Here is a 10,115-nt window from a genome sequence, read left to right as displayed (position 1 = left end):
CATAGTTTACTGTACTGTAGGTAAATGTACTGTAACTAAATGTACAGTACCATAGTTTACTGTACTGTAGGTAACTGTACTGTACTGTAGTGTAGGTTATCATGAGATATTTTGATGATGTTATAGACAAATACAGTAATTCTACACTGAAATGGGCCAAACCATACCGGCTGCTCTTTTTGTTCCAAGTTTACATTTTATTTCGTCCTTACTGCTCAGGAGTGCCCAGAGGAGATGTTTGTAAAGGGGGTGTTGCAGCCCAGTCTGGAGCAGGGACAGCTCAGCATGCTGCAGGGCGTTCTGGAGAAACTGGACCCGAGCCTGGACTCATGCAGCCGCTACCTCATGGCTTCCTGCCAGTTCCTTCAGAAACGAGGGTACTTTCACTGCCTGTACCAGCTGCAGCAGTTCATGATGGTACGGTCCGGTCTGCTCCTTCATGGAAAACCTTCATGGCCTCATACTGGTAGAAAGATTGTCATATTGTTGTAATGTAGCCTTTGTTTTTTTAGATTAAATCCTTCACAAGAGATTGTGACTTTTTTATTTTCTGCATCATTAACTGTGACCTGAGGAATTGTAGCGATTCAGTATTTTTCACCAAAAAGGCTAAATGTTGGGTAAAATTCAGTTTTTTAAAAAAAAATCCAAGATCTTGAGGGTTTTGTTAGCTGTTCCACTAGTCATCCCACAGCTCCCCACATGTTTCTGGTGCCGTTTATAAACTTTAAAAAGACCGAGCTGCTCTAAGGTTTTTAAAGTTTTGTAAAAAAGCTCAATTTGAACATTTTGTTGTTGTCCATGTTGATCTTTTACACACAAGGATTCTTGGTGAAATGGAAAGGTGCAGCTCATTAAAATCTGCAAAGCAAGAACTACAAGCTAAAAATAGCAAATCAGTAAAGCTAAGATGGACAAAACACAAGCTAAAACATAAAAACCAGCAGCGTAGTAGCTGAAAGCTAACATAACATTTTAGCTAAAACAGAAAAAGAGAACCTGAAAATGTAGCGAGTGCACTGAAGTTACAAAGAGCACAACGTTTTTAAGGATTTGAAGGGAAATCAGAGCATCTCAGAGAAACGGTTTCCATAAAGTCAAACGATTCTAAAAGTACAAAAGTTACCAAATACACAAATCGTAGCTAAAACTTCCTGACCAAGCCGAACGTTTTCAGATTTCTGAACATGAGCTAAAGTTGTCCAAAGACTGTACAGAACCATTTGAACCAGCAGCCAGTGGAAACCTCTGACTTCATTTTCACACAAATAATCAAGAATAAAGTACATTTTTATGTACAATTTATGGCCTAAGAACATAAAAAGCTCCGTTTTATTCTCAAAACTGGGCCGTAGTTTATAAAATTATCATTTGGACTTTAATCGAGAAGCCCTAAAACTTTATTTTGTTAAAGGAATCAACTCAACTGTTAAAGCTGCAGAACAGGAGCTGGAGTGAGTCGAACATAAACTACGAGCTAAAAGTAACAAAACAGTAGCTAAAGAAGCTAACATGAGACGTGGAAGTAAAAGCTAAAAGCAGGATAAGAAGACCGAAAGGCTTTGTTTACTTTTTAAATGATCCAAATGTTTTCCTGGACAGGATCATGTCCGTGCTGCCATGACCTGCATCAGGTTCTTCTGGCACGGAGCCACTTCATACCTCCAGCTGGGGGAGCAGCAGGTCTGTATGAGAAATATGAGCCATGCCTGTTTTAGAGAGTTCTCCCTGTGACACTGACTGTAACCCTGACTTTGTACAGCGCTGGCTGGTCCGAGCTAAAGAGCACCTGAGGACGTACCTGCAGGAGCAGCAGGGTCGAGGTCCTGGGAGGAGGAGGTCAGCCGTCAGCTCTTTCAGGAAGATGATGTCCTCCAGCGACGTGTCCAGGTGAGCGGATGAATCTAAAGAAAGACGGTGATGAGATGTAGCTGTCGGTGTGGTGGAATCAGCGCAACACGTTGTCACTGGCTTTACTCAGCCAGGTTTACAGAGGTTTCCTGTATTTAATGTGGTAGTAGCTGAGAGTCATCCCCAGCTGACCAGGTCATGAGACGTGGACGTCATCTACGAGGTTTAACCAAAAACTGCTGCAGCTCTGTCGTTAAAGGCGGCGGGTGATGTGCATTCCTTCTGGGAATGCCAGGTCTTTTAACTTTTTTAAAGTCCAGATGTTTCCACATTTTCTCAGGCACATGAATACGATCGAGCTCCAGCTGGAGGTGACTCGTTTCCTGCACCGCTGTGAGAGTGGGACGTCCTCTAAAGCCCCTCAGACCAGCGCTCAGTCCCCCAAGTCCTCCAAGTCCTCCCAGTCCTGTTCTCTGCCGACGCTGTTTGGAGGAAGTCCGATGAAGATGGAAGTTGCTTGCAAGGTGAAGTTCTTTCACTTCCTGTTGGTACCAGTTCATGTTTTGCTGTAGAACCAAAAACAAAAGGTTCAAAACAAAAACAGCTGGACTCTGTTGAGTGAAACCCTGTAGCTCAGGAGGGACGTTGATGCCAGATGTTTTAAAATCAGTTATATTTTTGTGACTTCTGATGTTTCAGGTGATGCTTGGAGGGAAAAACATAGAGGAAGGTTTTGGAATTGCCTACAGAGTCATACAGGTATGTTTCTACAAGAACTGAGCACCTTTCTTCTTTTTAAATGTAGGAGTGTCTTCATAAACATCAAACTTGTAGATGGGTTTTATTTACAAAGATATGTTAAAACAGTTTGGACAGATGTGTTGGTACTTTAACAATTAATATTTACATTGTATCATGTTTCATACGTGATGTTTGACCTTAGTCTGAGAGGAGCCTTCAAGCCTTCCATCAGACATTCAGTCTGTTTAAAGGGCTCAAACAGCCACTGGGTAGTCTGGTTTGGTTCTGTTCACCCCACTGAACCTGGAGCAGAGAAAAAGCTGTCTGAGGAGTTCAGAGAGAAAAATATAGATGACCATGTTAAATGTAGAGGCTACAAGACCTTCTCCAAGCTGCTTCATGTTCTTCTGACCACAGCTGACAAGAACAGTTTTTATTATTAGACCTTTATTTATACACGTTAGTTCCCATTGAGCCTTGAAGACTCGTTTGCAAGAGAGACCTGTTGCATACAACATACAGGCAGATGAGAAAAAGAGAACACAAGGATGGAAGAAGCAAAAAAAAATCACATCTCGCACCATGTCCTGGCCGGGAAACTGTACAAAAGATGCAAAAAAAGACCTTGCAACATAAACAGCACCATACAATGACATCATAATACATTAACCGGTGAGTTATCCATAAACACTCCAGAAAGTTCCAAAGTTCTGATAAGATGGTACAGTGTCCATCTGCATCATGGTTCTGATAAGGCCACAGACATCCTCGGGAGGGGGGAGGCAGGCAGAGCTTCTAGTTACGTATCCTCCAGGAGCAATTTGAGACAAGTTGGGCTGTCCAAGGCCAGCGGGGAGGCCAAAGTCAGATCAACAACAATTGTTTGGGCTGCCAGACTCTGTTTCCTGTCTGCCTTCAGTTCTGCCGATACGTTCAATGGCGAATCCAAGCACCAAGATTAGTGGACATTCTGCCCGGTCCGTGCTCGATTCAGCTTTCTCCAAGATTGAATCCTTCATGCTGGCGAGATCCAGGAGCTCGTTAAGCATACAAGTCTGAGCGCTCGAAGCACGAATTAAACCTTCACATAAGGCTGGCAGCTTTACCATGGCCGAAACTGCTGCCGATGTCTTCCTAATTTGTCGATATCCTAAGTATCCACTAATTCCAAAAAGCAGAAACCCTATTATCATAAATCCAATAATGTACACATCTTCTACGTCCTCTACGGACAGAACAGATAGACACATCATCTTCCAATCACCCCCACTAATCAATGACATACCCAGCTGCGTGGGTCCGTTCAGGGCATGAGGGCTCTCCAGCACCCTGTCGTCTGGTGGAAAAAATGTTAGCAATTGTGTTGAGGGACCAGCTGACCAAATCCACAATCATTTTCGATTCGAAGATGTGTAAAGAGAGGCTCTGGGGTTGACAGGACAAGAGAGCAAAAAAGCAAGGGGGAGGGAGGGAGGGTAAGAGTGACCGCCTTTGCTGAAGGCAAAAGAGAGAAAAAAAGATATTCTAAAGTATAAGAGTCATAGATCTAATGACAACTTCCCAGGATGCGGACGCAAGAAGAAATGCAGCCCCAGGTTGACTAGACAGAGTGTGAATGGTAGAAAAGACACCAAGGAAACCAAACTACCATTCAAGTTGAACTCCGAGGTCAAGGGAGGTCACTTTTTGTCACAGGTAGCAACGAGGACCGTATCGTCAGCATAAGTTGTTGCCATTTTTACCCCCTTACACTGATGCCAGACATTTCTTCTACGGCTCTCAACACATACTCACTTTGTACGGAGGACAGATCTGGGGACAAGACACAGTCTTGTTGCACACCTCTTCGTCTTCACGGGCTTTCCAAGTTTGTTTCCATACCGTACCAAAACCGTGCCAAAAACTGTTCTTTATGATTCTTAGGTCTCCCCCATCGACCTTCAGTTCCTTCAGTAGAGTGGTCAGATGTTTGTGTTTGATCATAACCCACGCTTTACTGTATCGCTTGTTGTTCCGGTCATTTCATTTTGGTAAATTCTAATATTCAGCTGAATCAATGTCTGATTAGTGTTGAATATGAAACATTTCTAAAGGATCTTTGTCGGTCGTTGTTCCAACAAACGAGTCCGTGTCAGGATTTTTCTTTTCTGAATAGAGTTAGGCATCAATGTCAGTGACTTCCTGATCTCAGATCCATCATGAAAGGTTTGTCTTTGCATCAGACGGTGACGTGCCCTCCGTCTTCTGTCCCTGCAGGACTTCCAGCTGGAGGCCCAGGCCGTCTACGTCCAGGCGGGTCACCGGCTCGTTCGGTACCGGCAGTATGGAGCCGTACGCCAGCTGCTCAAATGCGTGGGAGAATCCGGCACTGCCACCAAGAACGACTGCGACGCCCTCGTCCTCAGCTGCGTCTCGGCTGCAGATAAGGCTCCAGCTGATGTGAGCAGCCGAAGTGTTTGGAAGGTTCCTCCAAAATGAGACGTGTTCTGTCCGGACTCACTGTTTGTGTTTTTTTTAGGCCAAGGAGCTGGAAGGTCTCATTCTGGAGATCAAGAGCATGGAAACCAAGGTAACCCTCCTGACCGCAGCTCCTCTGAGTCCTCTCTGACCTCCTGAGGCTCGAACAGAGACCGGTTCCTGAGGTCCGCTCTCAGTCTCTGTTGGTTCTCCTCTCCTGCAGATCAAGGCGTACCTGCTGTGTGGGAAGCTGAGGCCAGCGTACCTGCTGGCGGTGAAGCTGGAGCCCAGCCGGGCCGGTCCTCTGGTCCAGGATGTCCTCCAGGCAGCAGAGGACACCCAGGACTCGGTGATGCGGAACATTTGCAGCCAGTGGCTTTCTGAACACAACAAGGCATCCCTGCAGGGTCCGGGCCGACCCGGTGCCAGGTGAGGGCTGAAGGAGGTGCTTCAGAGGTTCTGCTGGGCCAACACTGTGCTTCAGCTGACCCACATCACTCCCAGCAGGACACAGCGACCCCCCAGGCAGAACTTTGCCTTAAAGCCAGAACCAGAACCTGTCTGGGCTGCAGCTGCTGGAGACGAGCTGGAAGAAACCCGGTTTCAGTCTCTGAGCTCTGAGGCCGCGGCGTGAGCAGAACTTTTTGAAAATGAGGCCTTCGTTCTGTGCACAGTACCTGGTTCTGTTTTCAGCCCACATTGGACCTTCAGCTGGTGAAGCCTGGCACATTCAGAGCAGGTCTGGAGCCCCCTTTGGACCTGGTCTGAAGGTTCTCCGTGAGAGGAGACAGCTTTGTCTCCTGAGACGGATCAGAGACACCCGGGACAACTGGAGGACTCTGATGGACGTTTGGAGACATTCTGAAGACAGCTGGACACTCCCTGATGGACGCTGGTCTCCAGCAGCTGCAGCTCAATCAGACGTCACGTCCAGGTGGTTCCTGCTGGATCAGGATCTGCAACCTGCGGCTCCGGGGCCACGTGTGGCCGCGCCACAGAGGGTCTGAACCTCTGAGCCAAACCTTCAATATAAAAGCACCAGAGTGGAAATATAAACGAAGTCTTTCTGAGAACATGAAGGAAACGTCTCCTTTGATAAAAATCAGTTCATCAAGTGGAAAATAAAATTCATCCAACAAGTCCAGCCGTTATTTTTACAAAAATAAAAGCAGGAAGAAATCTTCAACAAGTCCAGCCGTTATTTTTACAAAAATAAAAGCAGGAAGAGATCCTCAACAAGTCCAGCTGTTATTTTTACAAAAATAAAAGCAGGAAGAGATCTTCAACAAGTCCAGACTTTATTTTTACAAAAATAAAAGCAGGAAGAGATCTTCAACAAGTCCAGCCGTTATTTTTACAAAAATAAAAGCAGGAAGATCCTCAACAAGTCCAGACTCGTCGGATGACACAGTCTTCTGTTCTATCATCAGCAGTTTGTTGTAGATCTTTATTCCAACACAAACTGCAGTTCAATTATTCATCCAGACCTTCAAGCTTCAGGTCCGGTTCGCAGCTCTGGACCCGGTTTGTTTATAAGAACAGCAGCTCTTTACATGAAGAAGGTTTCAGGCCTGAGTCTTCAGCTGAGAGCTCTGTTCCAGAAGTGGGTCAGAACTTCAGAGAACTGAAGGATTGACGGACCCTCCAACGCTCAGACGTCCTGCAGAACCACAGGAGGTCCAGTAAGCACGACCTTCAGATTAAAAGATGTTTGACTTCCTTTGTTCACCGGGAAATATTTGGCATCTCTTTATGAAATCTTTTGACTCTTCCTCCGACACTGACGCACATTTGAAGAACATTTGATGGTTCTGAGGTCAAACAGGACTCGTGGGTTGACTGGCCTCATCATGAGACCTGGACTGGTTAAAGTGGGCCGAGCTCCCGTCAACCTGATGTCGTCTCGTCACCTCTTCCTTTGCACACTGCCCTACTTTCTGTGAGATCCTGAACGTCTCTATTTTTGTACAGAAGTTGTGAAACGATTAGGGCGTGGGACAGACGTGTCCACTGCGCTGTCCTGATGGATCCTGGTGGTTCGTGTCCTACCTCAACCTGAAGGGTCAGCTGCTTCCTGTTTGTTTACAGCCTGTGTTGTTTACTTGTGATGATGCCATTAATGTTTCTGCCTTTAAAGGTCAGTGTGCTGAGAGCACGAGGCTCGTTGTGACTTCTGTTAACGAGCACGTTCAGTCTCGTCTCTGGTCTGAGGGCATTGAAAGGGATTCACTTTGTCACGTTTTTACACCAACTTCAAGTGGAGTTTGTGTGAAATCATTTGTTTTTGTATGAAAGCCATTACTGACATTTATATTAGACTTAGAGACATGGAGAAATTATTTGTTACCTTCTACATTACTTTAATAAAATCTACTGATGTGCCTGGAACTAAAAGACTCATCAGCCCCACAAACTTTGGGTCTCTGTTATTTTTCTCTCATTAATGGAGCTTCTGGCTCTTAGTGCGACGTCCCTTCATCTTGGAGATCAGCTTCACTAGTTTGGATCTTTGGTTTTTCTACAATCTACGCGCTCAACCTGGGGTTGCATGACCTCTTGCGTCCACATCCTGGGAGTTCTGTGAACCTTCTATTTACTAATCTTGTCAGCTGTGGTCAGAGGAGCAGGAAGCAGCTTGGAGATGGTCTTGTAGCCTTTACCTTTAACATGGACATCTATAATGTGTATAAAGTGTTCAGCCTGAGGTGAGGTGTCTAGAGGTGAGAGTGAACGGTTGTTTCATTTTTCTGTGTCCCTGTGATGGACCGGAGACCAGTCCAGATGTCCCTGTCATTTCAGTCTGGTTCAGAGCAGCTTCACCAACAACTCCGTTTGGATTTTATTTTTTTAAATCGGAAACGATAAACCGTGAACTTAAACAGAATCCAGAAATTCTAAGGAGCAGCCTTCTTATGAAGTTTCTGTTTATTTCCTTAAAATGTAAACATTCAACTCTTCACAATTAATTTATAACGATACTAGTTCAATAAAAGGAACAGCCGAATCCTGAAACAAGTTAAAAATCTAAAACCTGAGGTTTGAGCAGACACAAAGGGTTCAAACCTAAAATCAGAATTTAAAAAAATTACAAAATTGTACACAAGTATTATGCTTATTATAAATAACTTGTATACTTAAAGTTGTAAATGAAGCTCATCCTCTAATAACTCATAAACCACTTTATTTTTACTTTCAAGAAATGTTAAATGAAGTTCTCTTTAAAGTAAAAATAAAGTGTTAAATGCTGTAAATGTTAAACCCAGTAATAAAATAAGCAAATTGTGGAGGAAACAAACATAAGATTATAAAGTGTTGTTGTTTTTTTTTTACCCTGCATTACAATAGATTAGTTCGCCTTTTTATATTTTTGCCTTCACGAGATTTATTCACAATGTGTCACAAAAATAGTCGAAGTAATAATACTTTAGCTTTAAGAAGCTCTTGTAGAGCACCATGTTACTCAAAATATTTAAATATAATTATTTTTGCACAAACACAAAACTTCATTGTTTTATTATTTACATGAAAAACTTTATCACCAGATGTTCTGCTGATGTTCAAAGGGCAGAACATGGTCACTAAGACTGAATTGAGAATAGAGCCTGATTAGTAAAGGTGATTTAGTTCCACTCTATGCCGAGAAGCTGACAGCTGGCGTCCCACAGCCTCCTCGCCGTTTCCTCGCTTCTTCCCTGAGGAGCTACGAAGGCAGGAGAGCAGTCACTGGAAACAAAAGAACAGGTGTTACAGAAGAGCTACCAATGGTGAACAAGTGTTACAGAAAGGCTCATGATGGTGAACAGATGTTACAGTGTCGCTAATGATGTTGAACAGGTGTTACTGTGGCGCTAACGATTGTGAACATTTATTACTGTGGAGCTAACGATGGTGAACATTTATTACTGTGGAGCTAACGATGGTGAACAGGTGTTACTGTGGCGCTAACGATGGTGAACATTTGTTACTGTGGAGCCAACGATGGTGAACGGGTGTTACTGTGGCGCTAACGATGGTGATCGGGTGTTACTGTGGAGCTAATGATGGTGAACAGGTGTTACTGTGGAGCTAATGATGGTGAACAGGTGTTACTGTGGAGCTAATGATGGTGAACAGGTGTTACTGTGGAGCTAACGATGGTGATCGGGTGTTACTGTGGAGCTAACGATGGTGAACAGGTGTTACTGTGGAGCTAATGATGGTGAACAGGTGTTACTGTGGAGCTAACGATGGTGATCGGGTGTTACTGTGGAGCTAATGATGGTGAACGGGTGTTACTGTGGTGCTAACAATGGTGAACGGGTGTTACTGTGGAGCTAATGATGGTGAACAGGTGTTACTGTGGAGCTAATGATGGTGAACAGGTGTTACTGTGGAGCTAACGATGGTGAACAGGTGTTACTGTGGCGCTAACGATGGTGAATATTTGTTACTGTGGAGCCAACGATGGTGAACGGGTGTTACTGTGGAGCTAACGATGGTGAACGGGTGTTACTGTGGCGCTAACGATGGTGATCGGGTGTTACTGTGGAGCTAACGATGGTGAACGGGTGTTACTGTGGCGCTAACGATGGTGATCGAGTGTTACTGTGGAGCTAATGATGGTGAACAGGTGTTATGGAAGGACTCGTGATTAACAGGTATTACTGTGAAGATATATCTGTACATAGTTTTTTTTTTTTACTGTGCAGCAGCTGATGTCCTACCTGAAGTGCTGCCCAGAGACAGAGTGCAGCTCCTCAGCCACAGCACAGTAAATGCTGCTTTGAGCTCCTTCTCTTGGGGTTTTCAGGAACAAGGAGAGGACGGTGAACATTATCATCATGAGGGTGGAGTGTCGGGTCAGGTCTGAGTTCACGGTCCCGGGGTGGACTGAGTTCACCGTCACGTTGGTTCCTGCCAGAAACAAAGAATTCGGTCACCAGAGGAGATCATTTTAATACAGGCGCAAAAGTTGACTCTCCTGGTCCTGAGCAGATTACCTGTGCTGAATTGTTTGTTTATCTTTGAGACTTCTGGATTGTTTGTTTGTTTACCGTTGAGCCTGTTGGCTCATTTGTTTGTTTACC

At 44.6% G+C, this 10,115-nt stretch overlaps 2 protein-coding genes across 2 annotated transcripts in view; one reads left to right on the top strand and one right to left on the bottom strand.

Annotated features, from left to right (window-relative positions):
* The first annotated feature begins 234 nt into the window (after window positions 1–234).
* LOC119427241 (zinc finger FYVE domain-containing protein 26) lies at window positions 235–5,817 on the top strand. The gene is made up of 9 exons (XM_037694822.1): window positions 235–417; window positions 1,603–1,683; window positions 1,763–1,890; window positions 2,192–2,399; window positions 2,551–2,610; window positions 4,849–5,031; window positions 5,111–5,161; window positions 5,273–5,478; window positions 5,724–5,817. The coding sequence occupies exons 1-9, from the start codon at window positions 235–237 to the stop codon at window positions 5,815–5,817; spliced, it is 1,194 nt and encodes a 397-aa protein (XP_037550750.1).
* A 2,404-nt stretch (window positions 5,818–8,221) lies between these two features.
* The window catches only part of rdh12 (retinol dehydrogenase 12), a 6,946-nt gene continuing 5,052 nt past the window's right edge, over window positions 8,222–10,115 (bottom strand). Inside the window, exons 6-7 of the mRNA XM_037695014.1 lie at window positions 9,753–9,942; window positions 8,222–8,772 (exon numbers count right to left, since the gene is read on the bottom strand). Of these exons, the coding sequence (XP_037550942.1) occupies window positions 8,670–8,772; window positions 9,753–9,942 (293 nt within the window). The 3' untranslated portion in view covers window positions 8,222–8,669. The remainder of the gene's footprint in view (window positions 8,773–9,752; window positions 9,943–10,115) is intronic.

The sequence above is a fragment of the Nematolebias whitei genome, chromosome 21, assembly GCF_014905685.2.
Source record: "Nematolebias whitei isolate Nwh7 chromosome 21, NemWhi1, whole genome shotgun sequence".
NCBI lineage: Eukaryota > Metazoa > Chordata > Actinopteri > Cyprinodontiformes > Rivulidae > Nematolebias > Nematolebias whitei.
Note: the sequence above shows the minus strand (reverse complement) of the source record. Positions and strands in the feature narration are given on the sequence as shown.

What these genes read in the sequence shown, in the direction of transcription:
- LOC119427241 (XM_037694822.1), top strand. Translation starts at nt 235, where the DNA reads ATGTTTGTAAAGGGGGTGTTGCAGCCCAGTCTGGAGCAGGGACAGCTC. An exon ending in AGTTCTTTCACTTCCTGTTG is followed by an intron (nt 2,400 to 2,550) that starts GTACCAGTTCAT and finishes CTGATGTTTCAG; the next exon opens with GTGATGCTTGGAGGGAAAAA. An exon ending in CCGGGCCGACCCGGTGCCAG is followed by an intron (nt 5,479 to 5,723) that starts GTGAGGGCTGAA and finishes TTCTGTGCACAG; the next exon opens with TACCTGGTTCTGTTTTCAGC.